The following is a 21639-nucleotide window of genomic DNA, read 5'->3' as shown; positions in this document are numbered from 1 at the left end:
GATTACTGCTTTCAATTGCAGATTTTTGAAAATTAATTAATTGAATTTGTATTAATGAATTAAATTTAAGTTCTACCAGTTGACATGGTCTGATTTGAAATGGTATCCAGGGCATTAGTCTGGATCTCTAGATTGTTAGGCCAATAGCAACATGCTATGCCACCACCTCTGCTCACCATGCCCATTAATATGGTTTGCCTCCATTATTTTGAAGGTTGTCCCTTCTTGTGGTCGCCAGCCACAACCTACCACCTAAATTGTTGGGCAGATGATCCATATCCTGAGCCTCTGCAGAGAGTGCGAGGAGTGGTGTCGCTGCTTCAATTTTCCCAACTCTTTCTATCCGAGAAGGCGAAGCAAATTTTAATTCAGCACAACACCAAGCAACTCAACTCGGGGTGGAAGTTCACCCGCTCATTTTGTGGCATCATAGGGTAGAATGTGTTCTTATCCGCCTGACCGTCAAACACCACCCTGGCACGGTACAGACAGGACAATCTGAAAATGAAAAGAAAGTGAGGTGGGTTTTCCTACCCGCAAACAAGCCTCTCTGCCCACCTTCTGACGCTGATGCTTAATGCTGGAGAGCAAAGGGTTGGTTTAGCTCGGTAGGCTGGACAGCTGGTTTGTGATGCGCGGGTTCAATTCCCATACCGGCTGAGGTTATTCATGAAGGCCCCGCCTTCTCAACCCTGCCACTTCGCCTGAGGTGTGGCGAACCTTAGGTTAAATTACCACCATTCAGCTCTCCCCCTCAAAGGGGAAAGCAGCCTATGGTCATCTGGGATTATGGCAATTTTGTTTACTTTATTCTACCCCATAATGAAATAATATATTTGTATTTATATTGCACCTTCCATAACTTCAGGATATCCCAAGCCGTTTTACGGCCAATTGAATACTTATTTTTGGAAGGACAATCACTAATGCACTGTAAGGAATAGCTGCAACAAATTTGTCTTTATTCTGTTTTTAATGATAGTTCCATCCTCCATGTAGATAGTCTACATGGACTTCAGTCAAGCCATTAACAAGGTCCCTCCTGGCAGACTGGTGCAGAAGGTGAAATCACACATGATCAAAGAATGCGGGGGGATCTAGAAGAGATGGGAAATCTCATAGAGACTTATAAAATTCTAACAGGACTAGACAGAGTAGATTCAGGGAGGATGTTCCTGATGGTGGGTGTGTCCAGAACCAGGGGTCACAGCCTGAGGATTCGGGGTAAACCATTTCGGATAGAGATGAGGAGACATTTCTTCACCCAAAGAGCGGTGAGCCTGTGGAATTCATTACCACAGGAAGTAGTTGATGCTAAAACAACTGGTACGTGTGGTGATATGCATCACTGTAAATACACAAGGGGTTAATTTAAATAAACGGAGACTAGCTAGACACTAGAGGGAGCACCAGAGACATCACACACAGACATTCAACCAATACGTCAGTAAGATAGGACACAACCAATGGGCATTCACAACACACACAGAGGTGACACTACCACAGGAGGGCATTACACCAACCCATATAAAAGGACACAGCACACATGATCTTCCTCTTTCCAGTGGAGACTCTCAGTGAGTACACAGGGTTGATTTGAAACACATCACACCTACCACGTGGATTGTAGCAGACTGGTTCGTCAGTCTCAGTAGCTAAAGCAGGATTAACAGGAGAGTTGAATCCAAGTAGGAGAATTGTTAACAGTTAAACAAACGTGTTCCAGCTATCTCCAAGTCCACATCCTTTGTGAGAGTGCACATCAAGGAAGCAGCTTATGCTACGTCGAGAGCTTAAAAAAACAGTACGGGAGTCTGCTCTCTGTGGTACGGGAGTCTGCTCTCTGTGGTACGGGAGTCTGCTCTCTGTGGTATAGGAGTCTGCTCTCTGTGGTATGGGAGTCTGCTCTCTGTGGTACGGGAGTCTGCTCTCTGTGGTACGGGAGTCTGCTCTCTGTGGTACGGGAGTCTGCTCTCTGTGGTACGGGAGTCTGCTCTCTGTGGTACGGGAGTCTGCTCTCTGTGGTACGGGAGTCTGCTCTCTGTGGTACGGGAATCTGCTCTCTGTGGTACGGGAGTCTGCTCTCTGTGGTACGGGAGTCTGCTCTCTGTGGTATTGGAGTCTGCTCTCTGTGGTACGGGAGTCTGCTCTCTGTGGTATTGGAGTCTGCTCTCTGTGGTACGGGAGTCTGCTCCCTGTGGTACAGGAGTCTGCTCTCTGTGGTACGGGAGTCTGCTCTCTGTGGTACGGGAGTCTGCTCTCTGTGGTACGGGTATCCGCTCTCTGTGGAACGGGAGTCAGCTCTCTGTGGTATGGGAGTCTGCTCTCTGTGGTACGGGCGTCTGCTCTCTGTGGTACAGGAGTCTGCTCTCTGTCGTACGGGCGTCTGCTCTCTGTGGTATTGGGTTCTGCACTCTGTGGTACGGAGTCTGCTCTCTGTGGTGCGGGAGTCTGCTCTCTGTGGTACGGAGTCTGCTCTCTGTGGTACAGGAGTCTGCTCTCTGTAGTATGGGAGTCTGCTCTCTGTTGTACGGGAGTCTGCTCTCTGTGGTACGGGAGTCTGCTCCCTGTGGTATAGGAGTCTGCTCTCTGTGGTACGTGAGTCTGCTCCCTGTGGTACGGAGTCTGCTCCCTGTGGTATAGGAGTCTGCTCTCTGTGGTATTGAGTCTGCTCTCTGTGGTATTGAGTCCGTTCTCTGTGGTACGGGAGTCTGCTCTCTGTGGTACGGGAGTCTGCTCTCTGTGGTACGGGAGTCTGCTCTCTGTGGTACGGGAGTCTGCTCTCTGTGGTATAGGAGTCAGCTCTCTGTGGTATGGGAGTCTGCTCTCTGTGGTATGGGAGTCTGCTCTCTGTGGTACAGGAGTCTGCTCTCTGTGGTATTGAGTCCATTCTCTGTGGTACGGGAGTCTGCTCTCTGTGGTACGGGAGTCTGCTCCCTGTGGTACGGGAGTCTGCTCTCTGTGGTACGGGAGTCTGCTCCCTGTGGTATGGGAGTCTGCTCCCTGTCTGTGGTATTGAGTCCGTTCTCTGTGGTACGGGAGTCTGCTCTCTGTGGTACGGGAGTCTGCTCTGTGGTACGGGAGTCTGCTCTGTGGTATAGGAGTCTGCTCTCTGTGGCAGGAGTCTGCTCTCTGTGGTACGGGAGTCTGCTCTGTGGTATGTGAGTGTGCTCTCTGTGGTATAGGAGTCTGCTCTCTGTGGTACGGGAGTCTGCTCTCTGTGGTACGGGAATCTGCTCTCTGTGGTATAGGAGTCTGCTCTCTGTGGTATAGGAGTCTGCTCTCTGTGGTACGGGAGTCTGCTCTCTGTGGTACGGGAGTCTGCTCTCTGTGGTACGGGAGTCTGCTCTCTGTGGTACGGGAGTCTGCTCTCTGTGGTACGGGAGTCTGCTCTCTGTGGTACGGGAGTCTGCTCTCTGTTATAAAGGAGTCTGCTCTCTGTGGTATTGGAGTCTGCTCTCTGTTGTACGGGAGTCTGCTCCCTGTGGTACGTTAGTCTGATTTCTGTGGTACGGGAGTCTGCTCTCTGTTATAAGGAGTCTGCTCTCTGTGGTACGGGAGTCTGCTCCCTGTGGTACATTAGTCTGATTTCTGTGGTACGGGCGTCTGCTCTCTGTGGTACAGGAGTCTGCTCTCTGTGGTATAGGAGTCTGCTCTCTGTGGTACAGGAGTCTGCTCTCTGTGGTACGGGAGTCTGCTCTCTGTGGTATAGGAGTCTGCTCTCTGTGGTACGGGAGTCTGCTCTCTGTGGTACGGGAGTCTGCTCTCTGTGGTACGGGAGTCTGCTCCCTGTGGTATAGGAGTCTGCTCTCTGTGGTATGGGAGTCTGCTCTCTGTGGTACGGGAGTCTGCTCTCTGTGGTATAGGAGTCTGCTCTCTGTGGTATGGGAGTCTGCTCTCTGTGGTACGGGAGTCTGCTCTCTGTGGTATCGGAGTCTGCTCTCTGTGGTACTGGGAGTCTGTTCTCTGTGGTACGGGAGTCTGCTCTCTGTGGTATAGGAGTCTGCTCTCTGTGGTACGGGAGTCTGCTCTCTGTGGTACAGGAGTCTGCTCTCTGTGGTACGGGAGTCTGCTCCCTGTGGTACGGGAGTCTGCTCTCTGTGGTACGGGAGTCTGCTCTCTGTGGTACGGGAGTCTGCTCTCTGTGGTACGGGAGTCTGCTCCCTGTGGTACGGGAGTCTGCTCTCTGTGGTACGGGAGTCTGCTCTCTGTGGTACGGGAGTCTGCTCTCTGTGGTACGGGAGTGTGCTCTCTGTGGTATAGGAGTCAGCTCTCTGTGGTATGGGAGTCTGCTCTCTGTGGTACAGGAGTCTGCTCTCTGTGGTATTGAGTCCGTTCTCTGTGGTACGGGAGTCTGCTCTCTGTGGTAGGGGAGTCTGTTCTCTGTGGTACGAGAGTCTGCTCTCTGTGGTAAAGGAGTCTGCTCTCTGTGGTACGGGAGTCTGCTCTCTGTGGTAGGGTAGTCTGCTCTCTGTGGGAGGGGAGTCTGCTCTCTGTGGTACGGGAGTCTGCTCTCTGTTGTAAAGGAGTCTGCTCTCTGTGGTATAGGAGTCTGCTCTCTGTGGTACGGGAGTCTGCTCTCTGTGGTACGGGAGTCTGCTCTCTGTGGTACGGGAGCCTGCTCTCTGCGGTACGGGAGTCTGCTCTCTGTGGTACGGGAGTCTGCTCTCTGTGGTACGGGAGTCTGCTCCCTGTGGTATAGGAGTCTGTTCTCTGTGGTACGGGAGTCTGCTCTCTGTGGTACGGGAGTCTGCTCTCTGTGGTACGGGAGTCTGCTCCCTGTGGTACAGGAGTCTGCTCTCTGTGGTACGGGAGTCTGCTCCCTGTGGTACGGGAGTCTGCTCTCTGTGGTACGGGAGTCTGCTCTCTGTGGTACGGGAGTCTGCTCTCTCAGGTACGGGAGTCTGCTCTCTGTGGTACGGGAGTCTGCTCTCTGTGGTACGGGAGTCTGCTCTCTGTGGAACGGGATTCTGCTCTCTGTGGTATCGGAGTCTGCTCCCTGTGGTACGGGAGTCTGCTCTCTGTGGTACGGGAGTCTGCTCTCTGTGGTACTGGAGTCTGCTCTCTGTGGTACGGGAGTCTGCTCTCTGTGGTACGGGTGTCTGCTCCCTGTGGTACGGGAGTCTGCTCTCTGTGGTAAAGGAGTCTGCTCTCTGTGGTACGGGAGTCTGCTCTCTGTGGTACAGGAGCCTGCTCTCTGTGGTACGGGAGTCTGCTCTCTGTGGTATAGGAGTCTGCTCCCTGTGGTACGTTAGTCTGATTTCTGTGGTACGGGAGTCTGCTCTCTGTGGTATGGGAGTCTGCTCTCTGTGGGAGGGGAGTCTGCTCTCTGTGGTACGGGAGTCTGCTCTCTGGGATAGACGAGTCGGGGATGTAATTATTGCAATGCCGCCGGGTCAGATGGGCAGATTGGATCAGATTTTATAAGACAAAGGAATTTAGAGTGTACTCCGTCGGGGTGTTTTTGGGAGGATTGATTTACCGAAGGGTTACCTATCTAGGAGGCTAAATTATGGAGGATTGTTATCAATTAGATCCCGAGGTTTGCAGCCTGAGAAGGCAGGGTGCCTATCAGCACTGTTTCTCTCTAAAGGAGGACACAAATATGTCCAGTTCAGATCTGAGCTTCATGCAAGTGACATTAATTTGCCCTCAGGTGGTAATCCTCAGCTCCATCAGCTCTCCACAATTTCAAGGAGAAGGCTGTCACCTGGTGCAGAGAGGGTGGGGAATGAGAAGGGCCTTCCGTGAACTCTCTCCTGGGCCTGATGAAACTTGCCATTAACTGGTCCAGGCAGCCGGCCACCTGGACAATTTGGACATTGAGCCAGTGGAGCTCGCAGTGATCTTAATCACAGTACTGGAGGGGAGAAAGCAGCAACAATGTGCTGTGCCGCTGATGATGGAGCCCCAAAATATAGACCAGGATCAGGGGCCAGAGGTCGCACCAGCCATGGAGGTAGCTGAAAGGCAATGAAGCTGCCCCCAGAAGCTAGCCACCTCCTTCATGGAGTTCACAGATAGCATTTGCCGCCGGAGGTCCTGTCTCACCAAGGAGATGGTGCGGCATCTTGTCGTGTCCTTACGGAGTGGTGGCACGTGGCAGAGGATGACACCCATCCCTGGGTCTTTCCTGGGCTCCATGAGGACCTGTGTGACATCTCACAGGCACCTTCCCCTAATGTATACACGAGTTCACAGATGCGCTGATGCAAAGGCGAGTGACTAAATTCATTTCAACCAGGCTCAGGCCAGACAGGATGAGCAATCTCCGGGGTTTTGGCAGATTGCAGGTTTGTAAAATGTGTGAGGGGAAATTGACTGCACCCAAGAGGCTCTCTGCACCCATGGCATCAGGGAGCCCCTTCATAAACAGGAAGGGGTCCCGCTCCCTCAATGTGCAGCTGATCTGTGACCATGGGAGGCGAATAACGCACGTGTGTGCCCACTTTCTGGGAGCGTACATGACAGCATCATCCTTGGCCAGACCCAGATCCCTGGACTTTTTGAGGGACTCCCCAGGTTACAGGGATTGCTCCTCGGGGACTAGGGCTTTCCCCTCAGGTGGTGCTGGTGGTGCCAGACAGCTGCAGGGAACCAATACAACTTGGCACACACTGTGACCTGTTCAGTAATCAAGCGGTGCATCGGACATCTGAAGATTCCGCTGCTATGACAGGACTGGTGGCGCCCTGCAGTATAGCCCCCAGAGGGTCTCCCACATTGTGGTTGTTGCTGCGCCCTCCACAATCTTGCTCTGCAAGCGGGTGAGGACTTGGAGGAGCGGCACGCATTCACGGTGAGAAGGAAGTGCAGGAGGGCACTGAGGTGGAGCCTGCAGAGCAGGCCAGGAATGGAGGCCAGGCGGGGGTGAGGATTAGCGATGCCCCCATTGTTTCATGGTTCCTGGAGGAGGACTAGTTGGGTGAACAACTGGGTGCCCCCTTGGGATGTCATCACCCCATGCAATCAGGGAGCAGAGGAAGGGCAACAACTCACTATTCAGGGAGATGGGGAGTCCACGAGTGCCTGCTGGAGGGGGATTATGACTGACAATGAGGAAAGGTCGGTGATTCTCCTCAGGGATAGGCTAATGTCTGACCCCTGTCTGCTGGCAGCATGCTACACTCCCTGGCTTATATCAGAGTGAGGGTGAGCCCGCACATTCTTCTACCCTTATGCTCTGGAGGGAGATTTGGGGTGAGGATCTGGGACTCCCTGCGTCATGACTGAGTCCTGTCACTTAGAATGAAACAGTTGCACTAAGAAGACCTCATCACTTGGAGGGCATGAGGGCCCAGTGAGACTAGATGTGTCCCAGTAGTGAGTAGTGCCATTCCATTAAGAAGTATCTGGGGCGGCACGGTAGTGGTTAGCACAGTTGATTCACAGCTCCACGATTCCAGGTTCGATTCCCGGCTTGGGTCACTGTCTGGGCGGAGTCTGCACGTTCTCCCCGTGTCTGCGTGGGTTTCCTCCGGGTGCTCCGGTTTCCTCCCACAGTCCAAAGATGTGCGGGTTAGGTGGATTGGCCATGATAAATTGCCCTTAGTGTCCAAATAGATTGGGTGGGGTTACTGGGTTGTGGGGATGGGTGGAGGTGTGGGCTTGGGTGCTCTTTCCAAGGGCCGGTGCAGAGTCGATGGGCTGAATGACCTCCTTCTGCACTGTAAATTCTATGATTCTATCTTAAAGTGGTGAGCATTAATTATATTTTCCACGGTCATGGATCAAAGTTAGACAGGTGACAGTGTTCTGAAACCCATAGTGCCCAACTTCACCCTTGCCCACGGTGTGCACCTATACTTTCTTAATCTTACAAACCTGCACACTACAGCTTGGTGTGTCCCCAGGATTCACATCTGAAGTGGAGGCAGCCAGCTGTCTACAATGCCCTGATGCTGAGATGCCCATGGCGAGTGTCCTCTGGAGGGACGGGACCGAGGAGGCCCCAGTCTAATTTCAGCTGTCAGTGGTGTTTTAGTAACACCCTGTTCTGTCCATTGAACTTGAGACGTGCAAGCCTCTGGAAGCGGGAAGTAAGATGGGCAGGGGACTCCCAGGGTTTCTGGTACTGTTGCCTCACAGCGCCTGGGTCCCAGGTTCGATTCTGGGCTTGGGTCACTGTCTGTACGTTCTCCCCGTGTCTGCGTGGGTTTCCTCCGGGTGTTCCGGTTTCCCCCCACAAGTCCCGAAAGAATACAAAGGGATCATTGTGACCCATTTGTATCCTCTTATTGGGCTGGGCACCGGATTCTCTATGCCTCCATGATTCTCTGGTCCTCTGGGCTGGGATTCACATGGGCGTAGATTGCTTTAGGTATTTGCCGGCATGGCCCTGACGCGATGAACCTCGTGGTGGGCAAAAGGGGTAAGTATTTAAGGTAGGTACCCCGAAAGTCCATTAGAGGGTCCCCTCCCCTCCCTCCCCCCCCCCCCTCACAATTCAAATCCTGCCCACACCTTCCTCCAGCCCCTCATCCAGACCCCCAACCAGCCCCCACCCCAGCAGACCAGCACAGGTACCTCCCCACCACGAGAACCCCCCCCCCCATAACAGGGGAATCCCCCCATAACAGAGAACCCTCCCCCCCCCCCCCCCCCCCCACGTTCCTTGTCCTCTCTCTGCCCCCTTTCTTTAATAGCATTGTTACATTTTGCAACTTCCAGTCCACTGGGGACACTCTAGAATCTAGGGAATTTGGGAAAATGATAAGCAGCGTATCACCTCTTTTTAGAACCCCAGGATTTTAAGGATTTGTCAGATTTTAGTCCCTTAAGTTTCTCCATTATTTTTCTTATGTTATTATTAATTAGGTCAAGTTCCTCACTTTTGTCAGCTGCCCACTATTTCTGAGTCCACCGCATATTCTTCCAGGAAACTCACAAAAACTTGCTGCTAATTCATTATTTGTCAATTTGGTTGGTCCAGTCCCCATGAAGATTAAAGTCCACCACAATTATTGCATTTCCTTCCTTTGCTATAAGCTGCAATGGTTTCTTGCTTAATGCTCTGTCCGAAGTATACCTACTGTTTGGGAGGGGGACTATGGACTACTCGCACAAACAGTTTCTGATCTTTGCTATTCCCCGTCTCCATACGTGCTGATTCTACTACCTGATCTTCTGAGCCAAGATCCTTTCTCATTAATGTCCTCGTGTCACGTCCTCCTATCAGGACCATTTCTTCTTTTCCACTCTGTTTGTCTTTTCAAAAGGTTGTGTACCCTTGATTATTTATTTCCCAACATTGATCGCGTTGTAGATGCAAGAAGGATGTTTCTGGTGGTGGAGATGTCCAGAACATTGGGTCACAGTCTGAGGATACGCGGTAGAACATTTCGGCCTGAGTTGAGGAGAGATTTCTTTACCCAGAGAGTGGTCGGCCTGTGGAATTCAGTACCGCAGAAGGCTGTTGAGGCTAAAACATTGTATGATTTCAAGAAGGTTAAATATAGCACTTAGGGTTATGGGGGTCAAAGGAGATAGGGGAGGGGAGAGAAGGTAGGATCAGGCTATTGAGCTGGATGATCAGCCATGATCATAATGAATGGCGGAACAGGCTTGAAGAGCCGAATAGCCTCCTCCTGCTCCTATTTGCTTTGTTTCTAGGTAACTATGTTTCTGTAATGGCCAGTAGGCATAAACCATTTATCTGTGTTTGTGCCACTAGTTCATCTATCTTCTTGCAAATGCATTCAGATAAAGGATGTTTAACGTTATATATTTTTTTCCTGCTGCAGTCACTTGCATGGGCCATATTCATTGTTGCATTATTACTGTTCAACGTTCTGTCCCTTCCTGTCCTACTATTGGTAGAGGGGTCAATTACTAGGGGGCATAGGTTTAAGGTGCAAGGGGCAAGATTTAGAGGAGATGTAGAACAAAGAACAAAGAAAATTACAGCACAGGAACAGGCCCTTCGGCCCTCCCAGCCTGCGCCGATCCAGATCCTTTATCTAAACCTGTCTCCTATTTTCCAAGGTCTACTTCCCTCTGTTCCCGCCCATTCATATACCTGTCTAGATGCTTCTTAACTTATGCTATCGTGCCCGCCTCTACCACCTCCGCTGGTAAAGCGTTCCAGGCACCCACCACCCTCTGCATAAAAAACTTTCCACGCACATCTCCCTTAAACTTTCCCCCTCTCACCTTGAAATCGTGACCCCTTGTAACTGACACCCCCACTCTTGGGAAAAGCTTGTTGCTGACAATACCTCTCATAATTTTGTAGACCTTAATCAGGTCCCCCCTCAACCTCCGTCTTTCCAACGAAAACAATCCTAATCTACTCAACCTTTCTTCATAGCTAGCACCCTCCATACCAGGCAACATCCTGGTGAACCTCCTCTGCACCCTCTCCAAGGCATCCACATCCTTCTGGTAATGTGGCGACCAGAACTGAACGCAGTATTCCAAATGTGGCCGAACCAAAGTCCGATACAACTGTAACATGACCTGCCAACTCTTGTACTCAATACCCCGTCCGATGAAGGCAAGCATGCTGTATGCCTTCTTGACCACTCTATCAACCTGCGTTGCCACCTTCAGGGTACAATGGACCTGAACTCCCAGATCTCTCTGTACATCAATTTTCCCCAAGACCCTTCCATTGACCATATAGTCCGCTCTTGAATTTGATCTTCCAAAATGCATCACCTCGCATTTGCCTGGATTGAACTCCGTCTGCCATTTCTCTGCCCAACTCTCCAATCTATCTATATTTTGTTGTATTCTCTGACAGTCCTCCTCGCTATCTGCAACTCCACCAATCTTAGTATCATCTGCAAACTTGCTAATCAGACCACCTATACCTTCCTCCAGGTCATTTATGTAGATCACAAACAACAGTGGTCCGAGCACGGATCCCTGTGGAACACCACTAGTCACCCTTCTCCATTTTGAGACACTCCCTTCCACCACTACTCTCTGTCTCCTGTTGCCCAGCCAGTTCTTTATCCATCTAGCTAGTACACCCTGAACCCCATACGACTTCACTTTTTCCATCAACCTGCCATGGGAAACCTTATCAAACGCCTTACTAAAGTCCATGTATATGACATCTACAGCCCTTCCCTCATCAATTAACTTTGTCACTTCCTACAAGGCAAGTTTTTTACATAGAGGGTAGTGGGTGCCTGGAACTCGAGGTGGTGGAAGCAGGGATGATAGTGACGTTTAAGGGGCATCTTGACAAATACATGAATAGGATGGTAATAGAGGGATACGGACCCAGGAAGTGTAGAAGATTTTAGTTTAGACGGGCAGTAAGGTCGGCGCAGGCTTGGAGGGCCGAAGGGCCTGTTCCTGTGCTGTACCTTTCTTTGTTCTTTGTTGTTCTTTGTCTTAACCTTTTCTGTTTGTCTTAACCTTTTCTGTTTGGATTTCTAAATTTACCTTCATCTGAGCCTTCCACCCACCCCACCTCTGTTAGATCAATCCCCGACCACACCCCTAGTTATACAACTGGCTGCACCACTCATACAAGCCCAGTTTAAGTGGAGCGCATCCCAACAAAACAACCTTCTCCTTCCCAAAGTTCTGGTGCCAGTAAGCCATGCAAATTGAAACTCCTTCTTCCCACCACTCTTTGATCCTAATATCACAAAGTCCTTGTTGACACAGACCGATGGAATGGATTTCCAGATTAAGCAGCGGAGGCAAAAACCATTGGAATTTTTCAAAGATTGCTTTCATACCATCAAGACTATAATAAGGAGAGTGTAGGACCTCTCTGGATATCCAAGCTAAGATGATCTATATAATCCTGTAAAATGTATGAATGTCAATCTGAGGCACCGTGTAAGATTACTCTGACATTGAACAATATATTTTCTCACGTCGAACATCAAATAACTTTCATGAAATCTGTCTCTTTCTGACTAGACTGATGATCAATTTCCATGGATCAGGACATCGAGAGTTCTATGACCACACGGCAGCCAAGGCTGCCAAAACAAGTGCGAGAGGATGTTCCAAAACAAATAACCATGGGCAATCATCCAGTCAAAAAGAGCATCCAGAGGTATGTGCGAAAGGACGGAAAGTGTAACGTCCACCAGGGAAATGTCAGAGAGCGGTACCGTTACCTAACCGATATCTTCACTACATTAGTGGACTTAAAATGGAGGCTAAATCTACTCATTTTTGTCATGGTCTATACTACCACTTGGCTTTTCTTTGGAATGATCTGGTGGATTATTGCTTACATACGAGGGGACCTGAACCACATAGGGGATGCTTCATGGGTGCCCTGCGTTCACAATCTCAATGGCTTTGTCTCAGCGTTTCTCTTCTCCATCGAGACTGAAACCACCATTGGATATGGGTACAGATTTATCACAGACAAGTGTCCGGAAGGCATCATTTTACTGCTAGTCCAGTCTGTCCTGGGATCAATAGTCAATGCTTTCATGGTTGGTTGCATGTTTGTGAAAATATCGCAGCCCAATAAGAGGGCCGAAACATTGGTCTTCTCCACACATGCAGTGATCTCCGTACGCGACGGGAAGTTGTGCCTAATGTTCCGGGTTGGGGATCTGAGGAGTTCCCACATCGTCGAGGCTTCAATTCGTGCAAAGTTGATCAAATCAAGGCAAACCAAGGAAGGAGAGTTCATCCCACTCAATCAAACAGATATAAACGTTGGCTACCACACGGGGGATGACCGGCTCTTCTTAGTTTCACCGCTAATAATCAGCCACGAGATCAACCAGCAGAGTCCATTCTGGGAAACTTCTAAAGCCCAGTTGGCTAAAGAAGAAGTGGAGATTGTAGTAATCCTTGAAGGAATGGTGGAGGCAACAGGTAAGAAATTTACTTCAGTAATAGTGTCTAATCCATTATTCTGCTCTCTTCAATCTTCCTTTGACAGAAATCGACAGGGATTGTGTCAGTGATCTAATTCTGAAAATGGTAAATGGCACGGTGGTGCAGTGGTTAGCACTGCTGCCTCACGGCGCCGAGGATCCGAGTTCAATCCCGGCCCCGGGTCACTATCCGTGTGGAGTTTGCACATTCGCCCCGTGTCTGCATGGGTCTCACCCCCACAACCCAAAGATGTGCAGGTTAGGTGAATTGGCCACGCCAAATTCATCCTTAATTGGGAGAAAAAAAAGAATTGGGCACTTTAAGTTTATATAAAAAATAATTCTGAAAATGGCAATAGACAGTGAAATATAGCACATGGGAGTTCGGTAGGGCTTATGGCAAGTGCGCATTTAACAATTGAAGGCACATTTGGATCTCCCCCATTGGCATTTGGCTCTTTCTATCTCACTTCATTTTTAAAAAATCATTCACAGGATGTGGAAGTTGCTGCTTGGCCAATATTTATAGCCCATCTCTAATTCTTTTCAAGAAGGAGGTGGCAAAACCTGCACACCCTCCACCTCCCCCCCACCATCCCCCAACCATCCCCCACCCCACCATCCCCCCCCCACCCCACCATCCCCCCCACCCCACCATCCCCCAACCTCCCCCTCCCCCCACCACCATTCCCTAAACCTCCCCCCCCCCCCCCCCCCCCCCACCATTCCCTAACCTCCCCCCCCCCCCCCCCCCCCCCCCCCCCCGCACCACCCCCTAACACGCACACTTGAATATAACTGAGTGGCTTGCTAGGCCATTTCAGAAGGCAATCCCATTTCAGTGGATCTGGATTCGCATTTAGGGCAAGCTGGGTAAGGACGGCTGGGTAAGGACGGCGGATTTCCTTCCGCAAAGGACATTGGTGAACCAAATGGGATTTTTTTTTGCAGCAATCCGGTGTCTTCATGATCGCCCTGACTGATACTAACCTTTTACTCTGGATTTACTCCACTGAATTTAAATTTCCCAGCTGCTGTGCAATTTGAGCTCATGTCGCTGAATCACCAAAAAACAGAAAGTGCTGGAAAATCTCAGCCAGTCCGGCAGCATCTGTGGTGCGAGAAACAAAGTTAAATAGAATAGAATTTACAATGCAGAAGGAGGCCATTCGGCCCATTGAGTCTGCACCAGCCCTTGGAAAGAACACCCTATTTAGGCCCACAGTCTTTGCCAGTAACCCCACCTAACCTTCTGACCACTAAGGGGCAATTGATCTTGGCCAATCCACTTAACCTGCACATCTTTGGACTGTGGGAGGAAACCGTAGCTCCCGGAGGAAACCCACACAGACACGGGTAGAACGTGCAGACTCCGCACAGACAGCGACCCAAGCCGGGAATTGAACCTGGGACCCTGGAGCTGTGAAGCAACTGGCTACCCATTGTGCTACCGTGCTGCCCAACATTTCAACTGCAATATGACTCTTCTTTGGAACTGAAGAAGACTTGAAACATTAACTCTGGGTGAGATTCTCTGGCCTCCCTACAACGTGTTTCGCAGCGACGGGAGCCGCTACTGTCCATGGGATTGCCCATTGGAACCAAACACGCTGCCAGGAAACTATGGCGGGGGTTCGCCGTCAGCAGGACTGAACAATCACACCAGCATGAACGGCCGGAAGATCACGCCCCACGTTCAATGTGCTGAAAATTTAAATCGGAACAATAAATTCAGAAAATCAGTCAGCATTTCTCGGAAATTATCATGATGATAGCTGATTGTGGACTCCAGTATTAGATACTATATGGTACACTTGATACTACATACATCACCTGACCTGGGGGGAGTTAAAGGTCAAATAGCACATGCTAGAGATGGTCAGGATACGGCTTCGGATGTACTGCAGATGTGTGTTCATGTCAGGAAAATATGTTATCAATAAAATTCTTTCAACAGCAAAAGTCGGTTGCCGTCCATCATAAAAACAAGACAGAGGTGAAGGCGAAATTAATTATGCTTACAGTTGACATTTTTCAGGGTTCACATAAATTTTGGAGCAGGATCTGAGTCTAGAGAATAGCAAATGATGGGTAGGCTAACCCACTCTGACAGTAGAGAGCAGTACTCGGAGAGAAAAAACATTCCAAAGTATTTTACATGTCCCCAGTTAGGACAAAAGGAGATTTTAGGATTTAAGGATGGAGGACCAAAACCTTGGTCAAAGAGGTCAATTTTAAGAAGCATTTTAAAGAAGAGAAGTGGACAGACTCCCAGAATATAAGGGGCAGGATTCCCCATTTGGGAGGGTATGTTCACCAGCCGGAGCTGAATCACCTCTGGCTTACGCTCCTACTGGGAGTGGCGCCCAGAGGTGATTCACTGTCCCTTGCCATGGTGGAGATCGTGAGGGATTCCATCCTGAATCCTGCTGGGGCAACCATTTTGGGTGGGTGGCCCGATAGTGAGGTCCAGCGACTGGCCCCCTCCCCCCCTTCCCTTGCACCACAAATCCACACCCCCATTATGGTAATTGCTGGTAACCCACCCACCACAGAATGCACGCATGAGAATGACCCAAACCCCTCCACAGCAGAGACCCCCATAACAAAGACCCCCTTATAACAGAGACCTCCCCATAACAGAGACCCCCCATAACAGAGAACCCCCATCTTAAGAACCCTGACATGGAAATAGCCACAATGTTTATAAACATCTATCTATAATCAACAACTCTTGACCACACCACAAGCAGTTAAGTGCTTTCTGCTGAGAAAAAGAGAAAGCGAAAGCACTTAACTCCTAGATGTTTATAAAAATTGTGGTCAAGTTCAAACCAGGCTCCTTGAGATTCATTCAAATGTGAAAGGAAATTACATCTGGCTGTCTTGAAGTTGTCAATTGCAGCCCAATAAATGCTTTTACTCTTTTAAGTGCATAAAAGCCTTGCAGATCAAAGGATCTGAGGGAATTTTCAGAATCTCTGTTATGAGGGTCTCTGACATGGTGGAGTGTGATGTGGGGGTGTCTCTAGTGTGGTGTATCTAATGGGGGGTCTCTGGTGGGAGATCTAGTGGGGGGTCCTAGTGGGGGCTCTCTGGTGGGGGTCTCTAGTGAAGGTCACTTGTGCAGGGTCTTGTGGGGGGGCTGGGGGGTGGGGTGGACAAAATTGCATTATGGGGAGGTGTGCCCTCTGATGGATTTTGGGGGCACCTACCCTTTTGAGGGAACTTACTCCCTTGGCCCACCGGGAAGTCCACAGCACCAGGGTCATGCTGGGAAATACTTGTACCAATCCATGCCCACGTGAATCCCAGCCCAGAGGGCTGGAGAATCGTGGAGGTGTGGAGAATCCAGTGCCCAGCCCATTAATAAGATGCAAATGGGTCAATTTGATCTATTCGCATCCTCCCGCTGACACGAGGCACAAACCTTTATGATGCTGCCAGCAGGAAACCTGTTTCTTCCCAGAGGCTGGATTTTCCTTTGCACCAGGAAGTCCACTATCAGTGGCGGGCGGGGGAAACATCAGCCCAAGGTCCACTCCAGACAGCTGAAGGCACAGTGGTGGGGTGAAAGAAATTGCGGATGTGACAGAGGCCAGAGTTGGAGGCAAACAGATTTCTGAGAAGGTTGGACAGCTGGAAGAGATGAGGTGTGACAAAGAGAAAATAAAATGATGATTAGAATTTTATAATCAAGGCTTGGGGAAAGATGTGTTCTCCAAGCGATTTATCAATGACTATTTTATATTTCTGTCCCCTTACATCACATCAACGGTTCAGCAATCGGATTCAGTGGGTCCAATTTTAACACTGGGCAAGTGGGAGGGTTTTGAGCAAGTTCAAATCTGACCCAATATTGAATCTGAACATCCCATTGTCCATTGATATGCACGGATCAATATTTCAAAATAATCTAGAGCTAGCCTTGAAGTTGATACAAAGCTAATGAAGATGGTAAATTATAAAGCTGAATAGTGCAGGGCACCGGAGGGTTTTGAAATCTGGGTGGACTGCTGGCAAAGTAGAAAATGTAAAGTCCTTCACAAGAGGATGAAAAAAATCCAGGAACTGACTATAATTTAAATGGAAAGATGTTGGTGTGTAGAACAATACATGACGCACGGGGGCTAGCACTGTTGCTTCACAGCATCCGGGACGTGGGTTTGATTCACGGCTTGGGTCACTGTCTGTGCCGAGTCTGCACGTTCTCCCCGTGTCTGCGTGGGTTTCCTCCGGGTGCTCCGGTTTCCTCCCACAAGTCCCAAGAGAGGTGCTTGTTAGGTGAATTGGACATTCTGAATTCTCCCTCAAAGTACCAGAGTGTCGCAACTCAGGGATTTTCACAGTAACGTCATTGCAGTGTTAATGTTAGCCTACTGGTGACAATAATAAAGATTATTATTATTAAAATGAAAGAAATCTGGGGCTCCTAATTGACGGTAAATTGAAAATTGGTGATATAGGCTCAAGCAGGTCAGATGTTGGGATGCATTAACATTAATATGAACATTAATATGAATATCAAGCCCGAGTATCAAGGTAATTCTTTCAGTTTATGGTTTATTGGTGTGACCACACCTAGAATACAGTGTGTATAACGCTGGTTGCCATGGTACACAAATGGATATTGCAGCTATTGAAAGGTTACAAAAGTAGGCAACTGGGATGATGGGGGGAAATGGAAGGATTGGATTATGTTAAGTAATTATGTAAAATTGAACATGCTCACATTGGAAAAGAGAAGGTTTCAGAAGTAATATCAAAGTTCTTTGGGATTCTAAAGATACTACATGTTGCAGACTGTAATGAGCTGTTTTACCTTGTCCAGAGCAGCCAAACTCCAGGAACAACCAGCGCCTGAAGCGAGTTCAATTCAAACTAATCTGCAGAATCACATTTACAGGGAGCACATCAATGGAATATTCTAGGGAGATTGTGGGAGCAGTTCTGATTCATTCAAATGCAAATAAGGTAGATTTCTTTCAGTAAACAATATACAGTAAATGTGTTTCATGGGAAATTCTTGGGAGGAACAGGTGACTTCGGTCAATAGTTCTCAAACCTCTGCAGGTTTTAAACTCCTCACCTCATGCCTGGATTTCTTGTAGACTAATTGATAAGCGATTGATTACTCTGATTAGTCAACAACACCTTTATTGTTATATTATGCGACTCTCAGGGTCACAGATGACAGACGAGCTGGGCGTTGTCACATTTGCGTATCAATTTCTATGTCACCATTCCAACCTCATACAAATGCTGACAGAATCACAGAATGCTATAGAATACAGCCCATCGAGTCTGCACCGAAATATGAAAAACACCTGGGGCTGGATTCTCCATCCCGCCGCGCCACATTTCTGTCTCAACCCGCCAGCGGGATCTCCGTTATGCCAGCCGGTCAATGGGGTTTCCCATTGTGGGGCAGCCCCACACCATCGGGAAACCCCCGGGCACCGACATAACGGAGCAACCCACCGACAGAGAATCCTGCCCCTGTTCTGCCTACCTAATCCCATTTGCCAGCACTTGGCCCATAGCCTTGAATGTTATGACATGCCAAGTGCTCAGAGGTACTTTTTAAAGGATGTGAGGCAACCTGTGTCTACCACCCTCCCAGGCAGTACATTCCAGACCGTCACCACCCTCTGGGTAAAAATGTTTTTCCTTAAATCCCACCTAAACCTCCTGCCCCTCACCTTGAACTTGTCACCCCTCATAACTGACCCTTCAACTAAGGGAAACAGCTGCTCTCTATCCACCCAGTCCATGCCACTCATAATCCTGTACACCTCGATCAAGTCACCCCTCAGTCTTTTTACCCAGTGAAAACAACCCAAGCCTATCCAACGTCTCTTCATAACTTAAATGCTCCATCCCAGGCAACATGCTGGTGAATCTCCTCTGCACCCACTCCAGTGCAATCATATCCTTTCTATAATGTGGCGACCAGAATTGCACACAGTACTCCAGCTGTGGCCCCTCCAAAGTTCTAAACAACTCCAACATGACCTCCCTGCTTTTGTAATCTATGCCTCGATTGATAAAGGCAAATGTCCCATATGTCTTCTTCACCACCCTATTAACCTGCCCTTCTGCCTTCAGAGGTCTATGGGCAAACACACTGAGGTCCCTTTGTTCCTCAGAACTTCCCAGTGTCAGGCCATTCATTGAATACTTCCTTGTCACATTGCTCCTTCCAGAGTGTATCACCTCACACTTTTCGCTCTGTTCACTGGCGGCGGGATTCCCTTCTCCTGCCACTGTCAGTGGGAATTCCCGTAGAAGCCACCCCACACTGCCGGGAAACCTGCAGGTAGCAGTGCGCTACTTCCGGGAGCAGAGTACCTACCCGCAGCGGACGGTGGAGAATTCCGGCACTGATATCTTTCAGCCGTCACTCAGCTTTCCTTTCGCCAGATCACACTGCCTGATTTTCTGCCCTGTTTGAAGCTCTCGGTCTTTCCTTATCTCTTTCATCTCTTGCTACCTTGTCTCTCTGGAGCTCAAATTGAAGCCTTCACAATTCTGGTTTAGCACACTGGGCTAAATCGCTGGCTTTTAAAGCAGACCAAGGCAGGCCAGCAGCACAATTCAATTCCTGTACCAGCCTCCCCGAACAGGCGCCGGAATGTGGCGACTAGGGACTTTTCACAGTAACTTCATTGAAGCCCACTCGTGAAAATAAGCGATTTTCATTTTTTTCATTTCATTTCAATTCTTGTTCTTTTACTTTCCTCTATCTCTTTCTATCTCAAGCTGCTTCATCTGCAACTGAATTCTAGCCAACGCAAGCTGTGCTCTAATATGATGTAAGGTAAAAAACGGAAAGGCCTGGAAAATCTCGGCGGGTCTGGCAGTATCTGTGGAGAGTGAGACAGTTAATGTTTTGAATCCGTTCAAGCTGCGCTCTAACTGGGTCAGGTTTTCATTTCCAATTGCAGGTGCACCTTGAATGTTCAAAATAGTGAGGGGCGTAGGCAGAGTGGGCAGAGAAAACCTGTTTCTATTGCCGGAAAAATTAAAAAACAGAGGACAAGGCTGAAGGTGATTGGCAAAAGAACCGAAGGATAAATGAGGGAAAATTACCAGTGAGTGGCTACAATCTGCGGGATTGGGCCTAGGTAGGGTGCCTTTTCAGAGGGTCCGTGCAGACACGATGGGCCAAATGGCCTCCTTCTGCACAGTAGGGATTCTATGATTCTACAATCTTTCCATCAGTTCTGGTGTGTAAGTAGACACACTGTGCAGATGGCCTGAAGGCATATGACAACAGTAAAGAGAAGAATATTCAAACGTGTATCAAAGCGGATCTCATAGGGTTCCAATGTTGCTCCACCATCGGTGACTTTACCCACCAGGTGGCTGAAAGTTGCTCTTGAGGAGAGCTGCATGAGCTCGAAAGGCCTTTGCCTATAACCATTCAAAAACAAAGGCATTCAAGAAACAGGCTGAAACTCTGGTGGAGTCTGAAAATAAAAAGCATTTGACTGTAATCGCTGATCATACCCAAGTCATTCGGTCAGTATTAAGAAGTTATCAACGAAGTTACAACCTCCACTACAATGGACTGTGGGTCCATTGATGTTAATGTGTTTTGCCCATTATCTGCGTTGGATCCTTTAGAGGGCTAGTGATATTACTGTGGAACAAGACTGTAGCAAATCACTGTTGGCTTGTAACCTCACACTACATGTGAGGTTACAGGGGCAGCACGGTAGCACAAGTGGATAGCACTGTGGCTTCACAGCGCCAGGGTCCCAGTTTCGATTCCCCGCTGGGTCACTGTCTGGGCATTTTCTCCCTGTGTGTGCGTGGGTTTCCTCCGGGTGCTCCTGTTTCCTCCCACAGTCCAAAGACGTGAACGGTTAGGTGGATTGGCCATGATAAATTGCCCTTAGTGACTGGGCTACGTGGATAGGGTGGAAGCGAGGGCTTAAGTGGGTCGGTGCAGACTCGATGGGCCGAATGGCCCCCTTCTGCACTGTATGTTCTATGTAATTCTATGTAATACATAAGAGCAGATGAAGCGGAGACGGGTAATTACAATTTAAATGAGGTGCTATTTACTGGGTGTAGTGTAAACTGTAACCTGAAACTAGCTAGAGATTTTAACAAGGTGCAAACTATTGAGTAACAACTTTTTCTGCCCAAAATGTATGGAACATTAAAAACAGAGGCAGCCACCTTCTCCAATGGAAATGGTTATCGCTTTTTTTGGCTGATTTTAACCATTGTTTCAGACGTGGGTGCTTTGGGTGGTGGGAACAGTATTGGGACCGTTTTGGAAGACATAGAACTCCAAATTAGAGCATGTTTCACTGACAAGCTGCAGTTCACTTCTCAAATGCAATTTTGGTCACCATATGCCAAGAATATCCAAATACATTAAAATGTGTTCAGAGTAAAGGTGGCCTGAGTGATTCCAGGGCATTAATATATGAATAAAAGAAAGGCAACATTGATTTTCACTGCAGATGGAAGACTGAATAGAAACATGTTGCAGTGTTTGAAAACAGTCAAATGTATATGTCAGGCTGAAATAAGTAAATTATCCTGGACTTACACATAAGACTCTATTATACGGAATGCATAAGCCTTGGCCCAGTTGAAGCTAAAATAAATCTTTTTCAAGGGATAACATATTCCACAGCTGGTTAACTCAGAACAAACAACAATACAGCACAGGAACAGGCCCTTCGTCCTTCCAAGACTGTGCTGACCATGGTACCTGCCAAAAACTAAAACCGTCTGCATTTAGAGTCTGTATCCTCTCATTCCCACTCTATTCATATATTTGTCTAGATGTCCCTTAAATGCCCCAATC

At 48.7% G+C, this 21639-nt stretch overlaps 1 protein-coding gene across 1 annotated transcript in view; it reads left to right on the top strand.

The window, feature by feature from the left end:
* kcnj6 (potassium inwardly rectifying channel subfamily J member 6) overlaps positions 1-21639 on the top strand; it is a 141327-nt gene that overhangs the window by 97016 nt on the left and 22672 nt on the right. The window contains exon 2 of the mRNA XM_038801495.1: positions 11887-12807. Coding sequence (XP_038657423.1) covers positions 11904-12807 — 904 coding nt within the window. The 5' untranslated portion in view covers positions 11887-11903. The remainder of the gene's footprint in view (positions 1-11886; positions 12808-21639) is intronic.

The sequence above is a fragment of the Scyliorhinus canicula genome, chromosome 7 (genome assembly GCF_902713615.1).
Source record: "Scyliorhinus canicula chromosome 7, sScyCan1.1, whole genome shotgun sequence".
NCBI classification, from domain to species: Eukaryota; Metazoa; Chordata; class Chondrichthyes; order Carcharhiniformes; family Scyliorhinidae; genus Scyliorhinus; species Scyliorhinus canicula.
Note: the sequence above shows the minus strand (reverse complement) of the source record. Positions and strands in the feature narration are given on the sequence as shown.